The following is an 18,779-nucleotide window of genomic DNA, read 5'->3' on the forward strand; positions in this document are numbered from 1 at the left end:
GACTGTACCTCTGACAAAATTGAGAAAGGTAAGTAATACTACAAATGATAAGATAAGACTTATCGAAAACTGCATATTTATTGTTTCAGTCTCAGTGTTGTACATTGTGGGTAAAACAAATATAATGCGACATTTAGAATACTTTGTACCTACGCGAAACGCATAAATCACATAATAAAATCTAATCGACTTAAATGCGCAGTCGATAATCGAACACAAGCGATACATCGAACTGATGCCAAGTAAATAATAAATCGATAAACAATAACAAGACCATCGAGATTTGATAATATAATTATTTTCATGAACAAACGAGAGGAGTGTCAGGATAAATAGGTTGAACTAAATAATTTTCCAATATGCAGACAAACATAATCTGTTTACGACTCTCGCATGATTTCAATTAAAATGAAATTATCTGATTTTTATTTGATCAATTTTCGAAAGTTAAACGAAAGGTGTGACTGTGAATGAATTTAAGTTACGTTTACCTTTCGCTATCAATTCTGTTACTACGTGCGAAGTAAGGCTTTTGTTAGTCGTGAGGTTTTTATTTTTTTCAAATCTACCACCAACCAAAATAACGATCAGAGGAACACTTTGAAAACGACATCGACAGTGATAAGTGAAATAAAAGAATGAATGTGATCATCCCAGGTATTCAAGTACCGCCTGTCTACCTGGACACAATGAATGCTATTACCCCGTAATTATTACAATTTTTACAGTAACTCCATCAGATACACACACACACACCTTCGACACAATTAGTCGTGCACGAATTTTTGCAAATCGTGAATTTTCTTAAGCAAGCGAACGCCAGTATGCACGTGCAAGCAAATTTCATTAATTAATATTTCAGGATATCACTTGACCGTACATGCATATCGGAACACCTGGTTTGAGTTCTGTACGTCCGATTGTATATATCTGGCTAGTTATTATTACACATCATCATCCTTAGATTAATTAGCCGAATAATTTTTTTAATTCCTAGCAACGCCTTACTTTTACAAAGTGATCGAGACGCTCTTATGTCACGGCCAGGACGACGTTGGCGTACATGCTACTTCTACAAGGAATAAAAACGAACTTTATACATCTACGTATTTAGTATTTGTACTATTATATTACAAAATAGGGGTTTGATAAACTTACATCTGCTGTTACTGAATGGTGGTTAATAGCTTAGGGAAGTTACATGGGTTTTGTTTTCTTGTATGGCTTTCTTAATACAGTAAGAAACGGAACATTCGTATGGAAGATATCGCGAGGGTCTATTCAGGAAGATATTGGAAGAGTGGAGCTTCTTTTACAGGATTTTGGACATTGTTGACATTCCGTTAAGTAAATACTTGAGTGCGGTATGATTATAAATTATTCTATGGCAACGTGTCCGTTTAAAATACGTATCCGTTCGCTTGAAATTCCTGTTATAATAACGTGACGGAATAATCAGCGTTTGATATTGATTATAAGTAGAACAGTCAATGGTATCTTTTTTTCTTTTCTTAACAATTTCATACGACAATGTCAAGTGAATGGAAACGTATTCTTATACTTGTAAAAGACTAATCAGTTAAAATGCATAAGTCAGTATTTGACAGCTGTCAACATGACTGACGTGTACATTTGAACTGAACGGTTCATTATAATAATACTCTACACGAGTTTACAAAGTATCTTGCGATGGGCTATATAAAATATTCTTGACTAATCTTATATAAAATACACAAGTGTTGTTGCAAATAATAATAGTAATTTCTCTTTTTATAGTAATATACGATCTTTTTTTGTTCTTATTAGATATTACTTTTTATCTGCAATATCGTAAAGCCTTAAATAATACTTGTACTCATAACTTGTTCTTAAAATACTACAGGGTCGCTACGTACAAATCAACTTGATCAATTCTACAAATCGTCGAACGCTTCATCTAGTCAGTAATCCGTTAATGCAAATAGACTTAGCTATTCCGCGAACATTATGGGATTTGATATTAATAAAAACAGAATTGTTTACACCAAAAAGACATAATTCGTACGAAATGCGCTATTGTAGGGTGTATTATCCAACATAGAATCTCGCTCTGTCACATCGCGCAATTATAATAAATAACTAAATATGAGGTATCAAAAGATCAGTCTATATCGATCAGAACTCCAGTTTGTCCACTTAATGAGAAATAGCTTCGAGTCATATTTATGGCTTTAATATCTATAACAGTGAGTCAACTGTTCATTAAACAAATACAAATTAAATTACTAAGCTGGTTATTCGATTCGTTTTCAAGCTCGATTTTGATAACATGTTTATATAAAATTAATAAAATAGTTTATTGTTAAAAAAAATTTGTCATGAAAGTAAGCAACGATTTGCCGATACGTACAACAGTCAATATTAATGTAACCAAAATAATTAAGTCTTTGTTAAAGGAAAAAGAAAAGGACATAAAATAATAAAATATCAACCACTCCTGGTTATTCTACTATAATCTAGTTGGAAATAATAAGTTCAGCTATTCAGTATCTTCTAATGGAATGATTTTTGTTTGGAATTATTAGTAAAACAAATTAATACGATTCAGCCGCTCTGGAGAAACGAAAGTAATCTCTAAAAAAAAAAACCATAAGAGTACTACTACTGTACAAATTGATAATAATTATTTACAGTTATACGGAGCAATTACAGCAAAGGCATATGCCTTGCGAGTTAAACAAATTGCCAAGAGATCATTCATATTATACAGTCTAGTATACTCTTATGTAATAATACATGTCCTCAATCTCATCGTGTTTGTACATTATTTACAATCAGCAGACTAAAACCACTAATGCCATAAGATATCTGGAAACGAAGAAATTTTCATAACACGTGTTAAGATCGATCACAATATATCTTCGGATATTTGTCGCAAGTGAATAAAATGTAAATTATTGTAATACGATACAAAAATTAATTTCATTGTTCTTTTGCACGCAAAACTCTCTTTCTGTAATGACAGTTAATGAGAACTTGACTTGTTTTCATATATTAATGACTGCGAAACAAGCGCAAAGTGGTCTCTGACAATAACGACCACATATATAGACATATGTCACATCTCTTATTCTTTTTTTCCTTTCGTTTTTCAATCTCCTTTTTCTGACTAATACAACGAAACTCGAGAAGTGTGTACTACAGTAAAATCGTGGCAATATTCTAATCTGAAGCCGAATCATTAATTGTATATGTGTAAACAATAACTTTCATTCGAAAAATTTTTCAATAAGGCAGTTGAGATGACGGTTAAAATAGTGAATGTTTAAACTCTGATGAAGAGTTTTTAATCAGCTGCCACAACGAATATTGACTACAATCAATGATGTATAAATATTAGCGATTCTTACAGTTGCACGTGGATGATTATGATGATGACGAGAATAATGATGATAGTTGATTAATGATTTGTGGTTAATATGCTGATTTGGTTTGTTTTATGTATTCACTGGTTTCACCATGTTCACTGTTTCATGGACACTCGTGGGAATTCATTATCCATCAGACTGTAATTATGATTAAAGTTGTTAATTATGTTAGGGCTAAAAAGTTTTGTAGGATTCATAACTAATATACTTACCGATAGTTCTTTTAGTTTTGTCTTTGCACGCAAATCCTATGGTTAAAAAGAAGAAAAAGAAATTTGGATTAGAGATCTGTTAGTAGATGAAGAAATTATTTTACAAAATTTATCTAATAGATCCTCAATCGTGCTCTTACCTTATCTGTGTATTTTATATATAGCGTAAATGGTTGACGACCATTAAATAAATTCACAAGGAAGTTGCTTTTGCGTAGGATCTTCCATTGATAATATATCTACTATGCATAAATCTTTGCATATGATTCAGGCACATATAGTATTAAGTACTTTGTTATTTAACAGGATGCTCAGTATTGTATCTTCTACGATAATCATTATAGAAATGTCAATTAACTGAATGTAATATATAGAAATATTCGTTCTTTTTGTTTCATGTCAAACGTAATTGCAAGAAGAGGATAAAATTTGTGCAAGTAGAAAATTAAAGCCAAGGAACCATCTTTAACCTGATGATTCAGATCTTCAATGATGATTTATCTTCCGGTGTTGTATTCATTTCTTCCGTGTAGTGATTCATGTACGCTTGCCATTATCGAATTTAGATTTTAATGAAAAATAGTTGAAAAAAGTAATGGATCGAATCCAGCATAGGATGAAGAAATCCAAGATGTGAATTTAAAGTTAGACCGATAAAATAAACTAGAATCCAAAGCCAAGCGACCAGCATATATTTATTACTGAATTTACCTTTTTGAATGGTTTTGGATTCTTTTCCTTGAGGTTTCTGCTGATTCACAGCAAAAATGACTCTGTCGTTTTCTAAGTGAGGTAACAATTTCGAGGTGACCTTCCTTCTCTTCATAGATGGCTCTTCGACGCTCGTAGCTGATGAAACAGATCTTCTGACATTCTGTTCCTTCGCAAACTTGGTTGTATGAACTTTATTATTTCGCATAGACCATTTAGCTCTTGATATCCTGGAAACCTCCTCTGGAATCTTAGCGACATTTCCACTTTTGGTATTAATAATTGTTTGAGTCGGTTGATTAATACTTTGCTTAACAGCAACTCCCAATTTAGAATGGACTGTATACGGCTGACTTCTTGTTGAGGATGTGTTAACAGTTGAGCTTGCTTTGTACAGAACACTGCCACGACTGGGCACATCCTCTTGTAAAGTCTGCAGGAACTTTTTATTTTTCGGACTCCTTTCGAACACTATCGCTGGAGTAGTCTTTCCATTTAGATTAACCAACACTTGCTTATTTTGTTGAGTAGTCCCATTTAGTTTACGTAAATCTATGTGTTTCAATTGTTTACATACTGATTGCGGTGAATAGACAATATTTGATTTATCATGGCAATAGGATATTTTGACAGGTGTTAAGGGGGCATCAACTTCAACTTCTCGTCTTCTTAACCGATTTACAGTCATCTGTGTATCTGAAGATTCTGTAGTTTCTTCTGAATTTTTTTCGTTTGTAGTATCCATTGCACTTTTGACTTTTTCCCTGCAAACTCTCTTTGGACGGTCAAATGTCTTTGCCATGAAATCTTTTTTTATATCGTTGACTTGTTCTTGCTTCACCTTCATGGAATGTAAGGTTCTTTGTTTGAGATTACACGAAGAGAATCGTTCAGCACAAGATTCAATTGATCCTGGCGACGTTGCACAGATGCAAGGAGACGTCGGCGAATCAACACTTTGAGGTGGAGTGAAATCTGTGAGAAGACTTGTAGACAGATCTATACAGGTGTCGATTTCGTTACTAGATGGAGTTATTAAATCCGTGAGAGATTCAAATTCTTTCAAGTTGTCCACTTTGGAATATAGATAAGGTGCTCCAGTCAAGGCTATGGAGTTAAAACCATGCGCTGGTTCAACAACACCTTTAGATAAGGACGTACGCGATAACTCGGGCGTTACACTATCAGAATGAGTTGACAGTGGAGACTGACACGTGGATGGCGTTATGGGAGTAGTTATTGGATCCTCTACTAATTCATGTTGAGATAATTGTATAACAGTTTCTTCTTCCGATAGCACAGATATCTCAAAAGTTGACTTATCTGAATTCAGATCATATTCTACCAGAGCCACCTTCCCACTAACATTGTCGCTTTCATCAAGAAATACAGGATCCTTCGTTTTCTTTGAAAAGGCTTCATTTTCATTAATGGAGTCGATGAGCAACTGTTCCTTATGCGCCAGGAGATCGATGCTACCATTTGAGCTATTAGTGGTAAGATTTTCATCTTTGGGCGGTATTCTGATCAGACGAGGATCTACTGTCTGTACGTTTGAATACATAAAGTCATTGGGAGGAGAATTCATACTGGTTAATTCAAAGTCAAGTAACGAGTTTAATATGCCAGTTGTACCCAGGCTTCCTTCAGGCAACGATTCTATCGAGAATTCTGAATTTGAATTGCAGACTGAAGTTTTCTCTCTTTTCATGCGTGATTCTACTTCTCCGTGTTCAAAAAAATCTGTGATGCAATTAAATAAATTAGTCGAGTTATCCTTGTTGGGTGAAGCTAGTACGGCCGAAGTAGGATCCTCTAAGATTTCTTGTTTATCTTGTAGACTCATATCTCCATGCAATATACTATCCAGTATATCAATATTTTCAAACTCGTCAACTTCATTCCTGCTGGGAGTCCTAATTTCTTCTGTATCTGCGTCATTGAATAATGATGATTTAAAGGTATCCTCCGAATTGGATAAATCATCATCATTCTTCGATTCACACTCCTCCAGGTTTTCATACATTTTTTTAATCCGCATTTTTCTCGTTGCTGTTATCGAGTGCTTTTGAATGAGACTCATATCGCTTATTCCCAAACTACTAGAAGCTTTTCCAAGTTTTTTAGCGGGTGATACGATTTGAGAGTCCTGGCCTTCAATTATACTTTGTGTCAAAACTCGGTCCAAACTTGTTGGATATGCGCCCGGTATTACATCCCAAAATTGGGTCCATACTTTTTTTGGTTTCACAAATAAATCACACGCACTAATACAATTTGAAATGTCCATAGATTTATCAAGATTATAGAACTCGCTAACTATATGTTTATCACAGGCTGATTCATTATCCATTGTACTATGATCTACTATATCCTGTAGCTCCTTCCCCTGTGTCACTGCTAAATTATATTCATTGATATCTTCTGTATTGCGCATTAATCCATTAAAACTCAACAGATTTACTTCTACGCTTTTATTTGGAATAGAAGCCTGTTTATCGATAGCCTTATTCGACTTAGGTTTGGTTATTCCTGTATTATTTGATATAACTCCATCACTGCTATTCATGCGATACACGTCTTTCGATGAATCTTGAAGACGATTACACGAATTCGTAAGAACGTTATCATAGGATACATTTAGACTATTCATTGTATTATTATCTATAGTTGAATGTGAATCTTGCTTTATAATCTCTGAGGTTAGGTTACAGTCTTGGCACAACGCGGGTGAAGCTATTGCTTCTACGGAGTTTTCTCCCTGAGAAAACAAGTCGTTATTGACCTGAGATTTCGTATAATTCAAAATCATTTCACTATCCCTCAAAGGAGATACTTCCGACAATATTCCATCTTTTTCCTTTTTCTCTGCTTGCTGCAGATTCATTGAGGCATAAGCGATTTTCTTGACACTGTTGCATAATGATTTGTTAGTTTGGCCATTTGACAACATACAACCTCCGTACCTTTCGGTTACTTTGTTCTCAGATACTGGCACGCATTCGGAAATAGAACTGGATGGATTATCGTCATGATTTTCAGTAAGTTTCGCATCCGGTGTATTTATCCAGTAGTCGGATTTTGAAAGATTAGCCTCTTTCTTTGCCTTTAATTTCTTCTTACCTTCCCTTAACCATTCTGGCTTTTTCTTACATTTTTTCTTCTTCTTTTTCCTCAAATTTGTTTCTTTATTCTCTTCCTCTTCCATTATCAAGTCAATCAGTATAATCTCACCTGGTTTTAACTTTGGTACTAATCGCTTGAACTTCTTCAATTTCACCGACTTCTTAGCCGGAGATATTCCAATCGCTGGAGTTTCACAAAGTGTCATGATTTTTGGACGATTCTCATTTCCTACCTGAGTTTGTTGCTGATCCATTGATACTGGATGATATGAGTTTCTCTGTTGAAAAAGAAATATATAAATATGCTAGCCTTGAATATATGAAAAATGTATTGCAAAATAATTGCAAGTCTTTCAAGTTAATTATATATTATAATTAAATGATAGAAGTTACCTTTGCAGTGGATACGACGTTATTCTCAATCACTTTTGTCGTTGATTCCTCCTTTGGCAAGGACACAAGATCTTTATCTTGAAATGACAAAAAGTTATCACACGCACTTCTCAAATCGAATGAGTTCGGTTGCATTAAAGATAATGTTCGGCTTTTATGACACTTTGGTGGTTTCGGAATAAATTTCGCCAACTCCGAGCCCACGTTGGGTACCAACGGACCCAATTTGGACAGAGCTAATTCGTTGATCTTCTTTTTGTCACGGGAATCTTTCTTGATCTTTTTCCATAACTTCAAAGCAAGCAAGTAGCGCACATACGTCACGTCCGACATTGGCTCTATGTTCTTTGATACGCTTGCAAAACATTTCCTGTTTAACAAATGAAAATTTAGAATGTTACCACTGCAGTTAACTGATAAGGAAATCATTTTTACATACGTGAAAATAAGGTCAAATATGTCACTGTACTTCTTTGTGATGAATTTTGCTCTGAACAATACTTTGAATGTATGTTCCTCCGAGTTTTCTAAAATAAATTATCTTATTTTAGCAACTTATCAGAATACTTGTTGCATCGTTATATTTGGTAGATTCTAATGCCTAAGACAAAAAATATATATTTACCATACCTAGAAATATGTGCAGAGCAGTGAGGAGTTTTGCGGCAACTTTAAGACATGAATCTTTTCCCCTTTTGGATGCTTTAAGCTCCATATCCATATACAATCCAACTATTTCAGACATCTTATCCAAATATGAACTGTGATCATTCACTCCCTGAGAGGAAAGATTAGTGATTAATATTTTTGTATGAATGAAGTAAAAATTAAACAGTAAGGGAAGAATATACCTCTTTTACGTCTTGCCAGTAAAAATGAAAAAATGTAAGAGTATTATTCATATGATTCTTTAGTTTAGCTGCTCTATAAGGCTTAGAGTAGCATGTATTTACATCTTTGGATACATTCCTGTGAAATACAAGTACAAATTTGTGACCAAGATATATTAAAGTGAAGAACTTACTGTAAACTTGTAAATTAAAATAAAATTTAACAAATGCTTACTCTATATAAATGGACAGTAACCGCTCCAAAAGCTGGTAGCTTTTATTACCAACCGCAGAACACATAATTTTGGTGAATTTAATAAGCCAAGGAAAAATTTCTTGAAGTGATTTGTTAGCTTCCAAATGATTGCTTTGTGATTTATTACTTTGATCACATTTAATATCATTCTCAGACAATAATTTTGTAGTATCCAAACTCCCGGAACGTTCGCGTTCTTCTGACAATTGCTTGTCCATTGTTTTCCCTAAGAAAATACAGTAAAAATAGTAACAGAAAGGCATAACAACTGTACTTTAATTAAATAATCAATGATTTGTATTTCACGGAACTCTCACTTTGGCTGACATCTTTTAACAAATGTCCTTGTGGTATTAATGAACTCGTAATATCAGTATCTTGAGTTGGTTGTGCCGTATCTTTCAGATGGAAACTATAATGCATATAAATCAAAACTTCATTCCATGCCTATCAGTTAACTAGGTAATATAATAATTCCAAGGGACCAAGATACATACATATAATTAATAAGTAAAAAACAAAATAAATATATGGGAATCGAAAGGAAAGACTGTTATTCAGTATAAATTTGTATTATTAAAAACATATACTCCAAAATTAAATAGCCTTTTTTATAGAAATTATAGCCAATTAGTAAATAGGATAAAACTGCAGAATACGTTCTTGAAGAGATTCACGTAAAAAAAAATAAACAATCCATAACTAACTTCAAGAAGAAGTCGTATTCTACAGTTTAGCCGGAGAGACTTTTTATTCTAAAATGAAAACAATTTCTTAGGCAAATAAATATGTGTTACATCAGATCAGATCCAAAATATGGAATGTTACAGGAAATAGTATTTTGAATGGAAACTTGGAGTTCATAAACACCAATTGAAGGTGCATGGCCATACCTTAAGCAGGAGGGGTTAGCTGTGTACAAGTAATTATACATTCTACATATTCATCCATAAAGCAAAAGTAGTTTAACAGGATAATAAACCTATCTCAATTCAATAAATATACTGTCACAGTAGGAATGTCATTTTTCCTGGATACGCCATACCAAGGAGGGCCGTTTCAATCAACAATGGAAGTACGCAGGTTTTCGGACAAGCCTTTCGAAGTCATGGAGTCAATGTAGTTCGATATTAAAAGGATCATTGTACCTTCCCGTGACGCTGTACGGACTCGTTGCCAGTGTGCCCCACATATCCAGAAATCACCACAAAATCAGATAAACTCGTCGAACCTCGAAGAATGCCATTGTAACGTCGATCCGCGTTTATGTTTCTGCATGTTTTGTAGTTTTGCGGCGTGTTTTGCCGCTCGTGGTGCCGCCTATAGCTCTTTCCTGCAAACAGAGCAGCTTCGACCGTGGTTTCGACCAAATGGACCGCGACGCCTTGCGTCCCGTTACATCGACGATTCCGTTGCAGCAGCTTCGGTTCAAACAAAACGTGAATATAGTATTTAGGATCGAAAATCAAATTGATGAACCCTGGCCTTATGGCTAATTTCTTCACCTTCGGATAAAATTAATCCAGCGAATAAACTAAAACATGACAATGATTGGTTAGCCGGGAATTTATTCGCAGGATAGATTTTATCCGAAGGTGAAGAAATTGGCTATTACTGGTAAAAGGAGCACACCAATTTTTTAAAGATACTATTCAGGAAACTGTTGCAAAGGATAATTTGTGACATTAAACTTAATTTATGATACTATAGTCAAGACTGAACGTAAATTAAGTATTATTTATAAAATAAAGGTTTATTTCTATTTGCCCTATAAGGGCAGATGGCGCTAATGCAGAATGCCATAATACTATGAAAACAATTCGGTATAACAATTTTTTACATAATTTATCAACATTATGAGGATTAATTTTTCAAGACGTAACAGGCCTACTGTAAATGTATGATCGTAGAACAGTGAATATGAAAATGTTCACAAAAAGTAGTTCTCTAGCGCTATACGCTCCTGAAGGAAGCCGTGCTCATCAGGCACGGGACGTGAAGTTAGCCAAGGGTCTGAACCGACCGCTAGCGACCGATCACGTATGTGACATGGCGTCCGGGTAGAAAGAAAGTTGACTGTTAAATAAGCGTTAATGTTGTTTTTATGACATTGACCGACCGAAAAGGGAACCTGCGAGTCCGCGAATTTCCCCTAGACACCGGCATTGATGGTAATGCATGCAAGGAAACCACAAAGGATCAGCGATGGGTAGGGGACCACCATCAAATACCCGATCCTGACACAACCAACCTCACTCACACCTCACCTCTCATCTCGTCGTCCGTCCGTCCGACCTACTCGACATCATCACCACCGCCATTCGCAAGGGATTTTCCCCGGTGAAAAACGAACTCATTTCCACCGCGGATATCCCGCTTTATCCACCGTTAATTCACCTTCTTCTTTCTATGATTTCAGGTACTTCGAAAAGCACCAGGCCCATCCCTATCAGGTAAATATCGAAGGGGCTATTCCCGTTGGGCGACTCGGAGGGGGGTTATTTCCTCAACACCTTTGACACACGCGATTTTCCTCCGAAACTTTTGTATTAATCCCATTAGCCTAAACTCTATCGTATAATCGCGATTCATATTCCCGCGAAGATCATACCAGTTCGATAATTGTGCTCATTGCTTTCGTTATCGGTCAACCTTTCCACCTGGGTTTCATCGTAGAACACCTGTCTTCACGTTTAACGCAATCCCGTATCAAGGAACTTCGGAAGTTATTTTGCTGTACGTGTCATCGCGGTTTTCCTATCGTTAACTTTCAATGGTTTTTTTTTCTTTTACCGCGAAATTCTTATTCTCTGAGCAATCGATTTTTGACGACAGCTTGATGGGGAGTTCTGATATTTCAAGAAAATACGAAGAAATGCTGACACATTTTTTTAATACTTTGGTTTATGTTTTCCCTTAAACTCATTGGTCCTCACGATTTTGTAAAGAAACTCTTCTGCTCTAAGTGTATTGTGACTTCCGCTAGGTTAGATTTAATATTCAGTTTTCTGTTGGCTCTGTACTGTGCATATAACATAGCTCATACATTGGTCTTGTTCGGGATAGGTTTGATTCGCGTTTGTAAATTTCTTTGAGCCATTTTTCGTTGACTTTCTTCATTTTCTCATTCCATCCTTTGTAAGTCAATAAGGAAGTTCGTATTCAACAGTGTAGCTGACTCGGATAAAATTTACGTGATTTGCTCATGTTCAAATTTCGTTTCTTGTTTTCCTTCGAATTTTTGAACTACTAGTTTGTTGTGATTGATGGCAAAATTGTGGCATTATCATTTAGATCGTACGGTAATTAAAAATATTAAAGAAGTTTTTAAAACGCATCGTCCAATGCATTTCCCTCTGAGAATCTGAATAATGTTCTTTTTTTTCTGTTATTTGATTCATTGCAAAAATTATTTTAATAATTCATCATTTCTTTGTGGTTTCCTATGAATTTTAAAGAAAAAGAGTTAAATATACATATTTAAATAGCATTCGAGATATTTAAATGTTATTACAAAGACGAGCTCTTTAAAGTCTTGTAAACATAACCTCACTTCTACAAAAATCAATAATCTGCATATTCGTAGTTATTTTACATTACGAGTGTATCGCGAGATCATTATTGGGGATCCTCGTAAATTAAATGTCGAGTATTTTTTACATTCATACTCATTCAATTTGAAATCTCATTATTCAATGAAATTTTCTTTGTTGAACATTGTACTGCTGCTTAGTATCCCTCTTTACTTCCTGTTTCGGTATTAATATATCTAAAGCTACTAAATTTTGTTGTTTTCTATTAATTATTGTATAATGATAAGCTATTTGTAATTGAAACAATATTTCCAAACATATGATTTCACATGACTGTTGCATTCTGTGTACAAATAGAAGTTTCTAATTGATTAATATTTATTTGTTCAGAACGCTAAATACGGCAGTTCTAAGGGTGGCTATTCATCGTCGACCACGTCGTCGGACAGTCGTTACGAGGGGCGAATGCGTGATTCCCCAAATGGAAACTCATACAGTCCAGCGGGAGGCATGGGAATGGGTATGGGGGCAGATCGAGACAGTCCCCGTAGCTATGCAGCCAAGCCCCTTTACAAGAAGGAGAGAGAAAACAGAGACTATAAGTTATCCTCCTCTAGGGACAAGTATTCCGGTAAATATACATACATATATTTATATATACATTTCTTTTTCTTAGGTATCGTCTAATATTAATTGGAGATTTGGATAAGTCATTGCAATTAACAAAAGGTCCATGGAGCGCTTGCTATAAACATAACAGAACGAAAGAAGAACATTTTCCACTGTTCAGAAACTTATAGAAATCATGCTTCCCCCTTCAGTATAAAAACAGGGTTGTCTCTTAACATTTTCAGCTGTAACATGCTTGCTTGCATATGTGTAGATTGTGCACGATCCCCAAAAGACAAGAGAAGCCGTGAGAGCAGGGATTCAGAGCATAGGACCAACCATGATAGGAGCGGTGGAGAGGTAAGTCTATATTTTAATCAAATAATAGTGCAAAAAAATTCGCAAAGTAATAAAATCCCTACACAAAATCATAAGATTACTTGCTAAAAATCTCTAAACGTGCTTTTGATTCCCTGTTTAAACAAGTATTATTATCATACTGAAACATTATATTTTTTACAAATACAGTAACCAATCTAATCGAACTTTCATTCAAATTCTATTTCATTCATAAAGCATACATTAAAAACTCTTTATTTTAATCTACTCTGAGTTTCCTTGTAAGGATTTTGGGATATATATTAATTGGTCCCAGCCCCTAATTATGATATTAAAAAACTGGCAATAATATATCATTTTCTATCACTGCTATAATAAACTATAATGTAAATCAACATCGTTGACACTATTAAGAAAATTCCACTAAAAAAAGCAATATGTGATGCTTTTCCATAGTTGAATAAATGCTTGTCTTTCTCTTTAATAGATCTTACACCCAATAAAATTGTCATCAAACTCATCAAGAGATTCTTCATCTCAAAGGAAACCAGCACACAATTCCTGTCAGGTCAGTATTGCAACGAGGCACAGCAATTATAAATTACCAAATAAACGTATCAATGTTATAAACAACAATATGGCACTGACTAACATGTAACAAGCATAACATGAATCCTATGCACAGTGTTTACTTTAAAATTACCTATTACAATATCACAAGATCCCTTTAGAGTCAGACAGACTAAACCCCAGTTGCCTCGCGTAACTCCGTATTTCCAGACGTAATTTCACACCAGTACGTATTAGTGTTGCTATATCTCTTTAAAAAAGGCTCGAACAAAACAGCTCCGTCATAATGCAGAGGCTTTGATATAAGTCCATTGACCCTTCGACGATTGAATTTTTCCGAAAATTTTAGAACACTATGTTTAGGACAAACGTGGCGATGAACGAGGAGGTGCGATGGAACGTACTGCCAGGTTTGGCGACTGGTCAGAGCACATGAGCTCCTCGGGAAAGAAGTATTATTACAACTGCAAAACAGAGGTATCCCAGTGGGAAAAACCTCGGGAATGGATCGTCCGAGCAGACAGTCGACAACGCCAGTCCAATGACTATTCTTCTAGGTCAAGTAAGTTGGAGAAGTAAATTGTATCCTGAGATGATCAATCGGCACTCTGACACTGATGCACATAATACCGATCTGGTTTGTCGTGTCGATAGGTCATGATAAACATTCCAACTCGCGTTCGAATAGCAGTAGCGGCGCGCGAGACGGCAAATCCTCGCGGCAGTCCGACAAAAGAGAATATTGGCCGTCCTGTGGCGGAAGCAGTGGTGCCAGTGGTAGAGACGAGGTCTCCTCACGAGAACGTGAGAGAGAGAAGGAACGAGAGCGAGAACGCGAGAGGGAAAGAGAGTCCTGTAGGGAAGAGGTGGGAGTAGAACGTCAAGCACAGGATATGGACATTTCACCAGGTGATTCCACACCTACCTCAGAAACACTGACATCCAGCGCTCATGATCCACTACCGCAAGGACCCGTACTCCTGGCCACCGGTACGTATCAGAAAATTTTTCTTCCAGGATTACACTAATATCCCGCTGTTCTACTCAAGGTTTACAATATTTTTTTCTTTCTGTAGCATTACCTCGACTGACGTCTCACCCGCCGTCTACGCCGCAGACACCCGGTAAGCTGAGCTCACCTACGCAGCAGCAAGGGAACGGTAACGCGCCAGGACCACCAGTCTCTTTGGCAAGCCTACCAAGACTTCTTTCCCAAATCACTGGCAACAAGGAACAGCCGGACATCACGCCACAGAAAGCATTACAGACTATACAAACTGCCATCTTACTATCGCGACAAGTGAGTGATCTACGAGGGCCTCTTTTTTTTACGAGTGATTTATTTTGACAGTGTCATAACCTCTTGTGAATTCTGTAGCAGTCAGGTAGCGGAGATCGAGGCAGCAGTGGAAACGACGTGATGGCTCCACTCAAAGTGGACACCAGTGGCAATATTGCCGGTGAGGGACCACCTACTCCCACGCACTCAGAAACCCAAGATTGCGTCGACGCACGAAAACGTAAAAGATCCTTTAAAGTCACGTGAGCCTAGAGTGCCGTCCTCTGTCACTAATCATGATATTAACAAGCGTCTTCTCATTGGTAACTTCAGTGACAAGCCCTGCAGGAGCGAATTCCGGCGTGCAAGCACTCAGCTCGTTACAAGGATTGAGTAACCTGGGTTCCTTGGGAGGATTGGGAAACGGAGGAGGACTTCAGGCACTATCAAGAGTACAACCACCTCTAACCCCATCTCTAACACCTTCACTCGCCAATCACTACCGGGAAGACCTGACCCAGCACGTACGGGCCTTCCCCGCGGATATCCTTGAGAAACAGGTGTGTATATCAAATGTTCAAGGGAGTTCACTTTCTGAGATGCGGATCGTATACGCTATCTCATTCATTACGAAAACGTTCAGTCATGGAATGTGCTCCTTCCCGAGACAAATTCTTAAAGAGTTTCGTCCTTTCGGTAATGTGTATGCAAAGACGGTTCCTCGATCCTGTAAGGGCTACGATTTACAGGCGCAAAAGCTTAGCGAGGAAGCACATACGATGGGCAGTTTACAGTGTACGCGAGTATCCGCGGAATTGAAAACTGCGCGGTCGATAGTGAGGCTGACAGAGATTCAGGCGACGCTACAGGAACAAAGGTGAGTTTTCTATGCTTGAAATATATTATGTGACACGATGATATCACCTGCACTGTGTCAAATGATTTTCGCAATGTTAAAGATGACAACACGTTTACGTTTTCCATGTTACAGGATATTATTCCTCCGTCAACAAATTCAGACGTTGGAGGAATTGAAATCCCAAAATTCCTTCATGTCTGACGATTCTTAGTGTAAGGGACTTTATAAAAAATAATAATAATAATTACAACCTATAATTAATTCATGCAAAAAAATAAAACATAATTATTAATATTCTCATTAATATTGAATAATTAAGATTGTACCTAAATTATAATATCATCATAGAAATGATATGATAGCGAACGATAATGGTTGGGCTGCCCAGAGTGGATGGGCTGCTTCGATTGTCAGCCCACAAGTCTTATTATTAATAATTATTAATTAGTAAATGCACCTCTCTGGGTAGTACGCAAGGCCTATCCGATAAACATAAAACACTACACCACACACAAAAACACAAACACACACTTATACTTCTGATACACGTACACAATCATACATTTATTTCTATGTTACAAACGTACACACAATCACCCTATCAGTCATTGAACACAAAAACACAAATTGAATAGGAAATGAATTGACTCTATCAGTTCAATTCAAACTGTACTGAATTGTATATCTGAATTGTCCACATTGTCTTGTATTACCTATGTTGTACGTGTCAATGTTTCATATCCCAAGAATAAGCGGCATTTTAACTAGTTGGATCCGTTTTGTTGTAAATCTCGGAATAAAATTCGTGCCACAAGTTTTTAATCCACTTCTTTACCGCCGTTCTCTCGCAACGCCTCTTTTTTACTTAGCTGTAACCTTAAATATGCGTGTGCCGTGCGTTGTGCTTGTCCGAATAATTGTCCAAGCCAGTTAGTACAAAACAGAGAGAATGGTAATGTATATAACGAAAGCGCGATTACTTACGATTTGTAATTGCGTGGGTAGTCAGTGATGGACGTGTTTATAGGCTGTTTTAAATACACCAAGCATAATATTACTGTATTCAATATTTATTGAGCTATAACTTTGGATACAATGTTTTTAAGAAACTTCAATCTTTACTTTGTCTTCACGGCTTTTTCTTTCTCGTCGTTAACACACACCCTGTGTCGTCTTCTCTTTAATCTCTCAACGATAAACGAAAATAATCGTCAATGTAAATATTATTTTCTTCTCGTAATCATTGTCGCTTAACAATAAATTCTGCTTTGTTACTCTCAAGAATGTCTTTAAAGTCCGATGGCGCTTTGCCTTTACCTGAACAGACGAATATCTGGAATAGTTGAATAATGAACACAATTGTACAAGTCACAGTATGAATTTCTCACATTATGGTTATATTTCTTTGAGGAACTGTCGAACGTGTCATCCTGCTTAGGTCAGAGAAACTAGTGAGAAAAAGTGAATGTAAGAAAAAAGGAGAAAGGATAAGAAGATGCTCCGTTACAAAATAATGTATTCGTGGTCTCCATTACCTTTTGTTCGTCTCGAAATCGCAATTCTCCTTTGTATCGCCTTATATCGGTATGATCCAAAGAATTTTCATTCACGAGCTAAGAAACAAAATTTCGACATTGACTAACGCCGTTCGTGAGGAGGTGAAACAAGGATAACACATAAAATACAATCCTTGAGGATGTCCTTGTCCTTGAGGAAAGATAAGAAAAAAGTAATAATCGTGAACTGAACATGGAAAAATTCTTTGGTTCAAACCTCCGCACGCTAAACTGACATATCCCTAAATTCATAAAGAAAAATTTCCCTAGCTAGTGCGTGAGTCAAAATCATAAACCCAAAAATTCGTTCAACGTAACATTATTTTGAAATATTATTCTCGTACATTCTAGTATTGAGTAATACAATTATTACGTGTACAGAGGAGAATAATTTTAAGAATAATAATTATAATAATATTTAATATTACTGTATCTCTACATGTCACGGTGTTTCTCAACTCAAGCTCTATATTAAATTACATTCGAGAATTACGAGTATCCTTGTTACCGTTAACCGTGCACGGCGTCATTTTCGCTTCGAGACACAACAACGAAAATTCGAAAGAAAAAGAAGAAGTCGAATAAGTTACGTTAAATCAGTCGATGTAGGAAGTATAAAAGGGCGTCAACGAAATAACCACTGAACTTGTATGTCGTCCCTTCGCGCTGCCTAATTAAAATTAAACGTTATCACACATTGGTAAGGTTACTCGATCAGTCCTGAAAATCGTGAGAATAAAATACGAAATAATATATCTCGACGAAAATTAAAGAGAAGCTGGCGTATGGGTGTAGCGCAGGTACGAAGATGAAAGAAAAGAGAAAAGACAAGAAACGTCAAACCCAAGAAACACGAATGATCGTCTTTCTTAACTTCTCGTGCTTTGTGCGAATAAAGATGGCGCTCTTCTTTTTCTTTAGTCTCGCGCGTTACGTATATACAATGTTTCACGTGAATAGCAAACACTACGCGACAGTGTCAATCCCCTACAGGATCTGGCTCCGTCGTCGATCGGTTGAGAAACACCGGAGTTTCGTGTTCATTATAATAATATTATTAGCTATCGTTACGATTAATGTCGTGAGTACGTTATTACGTA

General features: G+C 36.3%; 2 protein-coding genes across 11 annotated transcripts; one reads left to right on the forward strand and one right to left on the reverse strand.

The window, feature by feature from the left end:
* Window positions 1-59: 59 nt before the first annotated feature.
* Window positions 60-11,581, reverse strand: LOC107263529. Of its 5 annotated transcripts, none has more exons than XR_001536702.2 (10): window positions 10,083-10,262; window positions 9,252-9,346; window positions 8,914-9,160; window positions 8,700-8,817; window positions 8,479-8,626; window positions 8,288-8,375; window positions 7,849-8,218; window positions 3,760-7,733; window positions 3,620-3,655; window positions 60-3,545 (listed from the first exon to the last, which is right to left on the reverse strand). XR_001536702.2 is itself a non-coding variant. In XM_015730844.2 (10 exons), exons 1-10 carry the CDS (start codon window positions 10,124-10,126, stop codon window positions 3,541-3,543), a joined length of 4,560 nt encoding a protein of 1,519 aa, XP_015586330.1. In that variant the 5' UTR covers window positions 10,127-10,262; the 3' UTR covers window positions 60-3,540. The 5 variants fall into 5 exon arrangements, 1 of the variants encoding a protein (XP_015586330.1); XR_001536701.2 differs by having other exon boundaries at window positions 9,246-9,346; XM_015730844.2 differs by having other exon boundaries at window positions 4,331-7,733; window positions 9,246-9,346.
* On the forward strand, window positions 10,948-16,945 carry LOC107263484 (WW domain-containing adapter protein with coiled-coil homolog). 6 transcript variants are annotated; one of them, XM_025080872.1, is made up of 12 exons: window positions 10,948-11,274; window positions 11,354-11,387; window positions 12,858-13,098; window positions 13,351-13,436; window positions 13,903-13,983; window positions 14,349-14,547; window positions 14,640-14,975; window positions 15,062-15,285; window positions 15,367-15,505; window positions 15,598-15,824; window positions 16,014-16,141; window positions 16,256-16,945. In XM_025080872.1, exons 1-12 carry the CDS (start codon window positions 11,039-11,041, stop codon window positions 16,332-16,334), a joined length of 2,010 nt encoding a protein of 669 aa, XP_024936640.1. In that variant the 5' UTR covers window positions 10,948-11,038; the 3' UTR covers window positions 16,335-16,945. The 6 variants fall into 6 exon arrangements, with proteins under 6 accessions (XP_024936640.1, XP_024936639.1, XP_015586229.1 ...); XM_025080871.1 differs by having other exon boundaries at window positions 10,949-11,274; window positions 15,364-15,505; XM_015730743.2 differs by having other exon boundaries at window positions 10,952-11,143; window positions 15,364-15,505; window positions 16,256-16,334.
* The last annotated feature ends 1,834 nt before the right edge of the window (window positions 16,946-18,779 follow it).

The sequence above is a fragment of the Cephus cinctus genome, unplaced genomic scaffold, assembly GCF_000341935.2.
Source record: "Cephus cinctus unplaced genomic scaffold, Ccin1 Ccin1_scaffold0153, whole genome shotgun sequence".
Classification (NCBI taxonomy): domain Eukaryota; kingdom Metazoa; phylum Arthropoda; class Insecta; order Hymenoptera; family Cephidae; genus Cephus; species Cephus cinctus.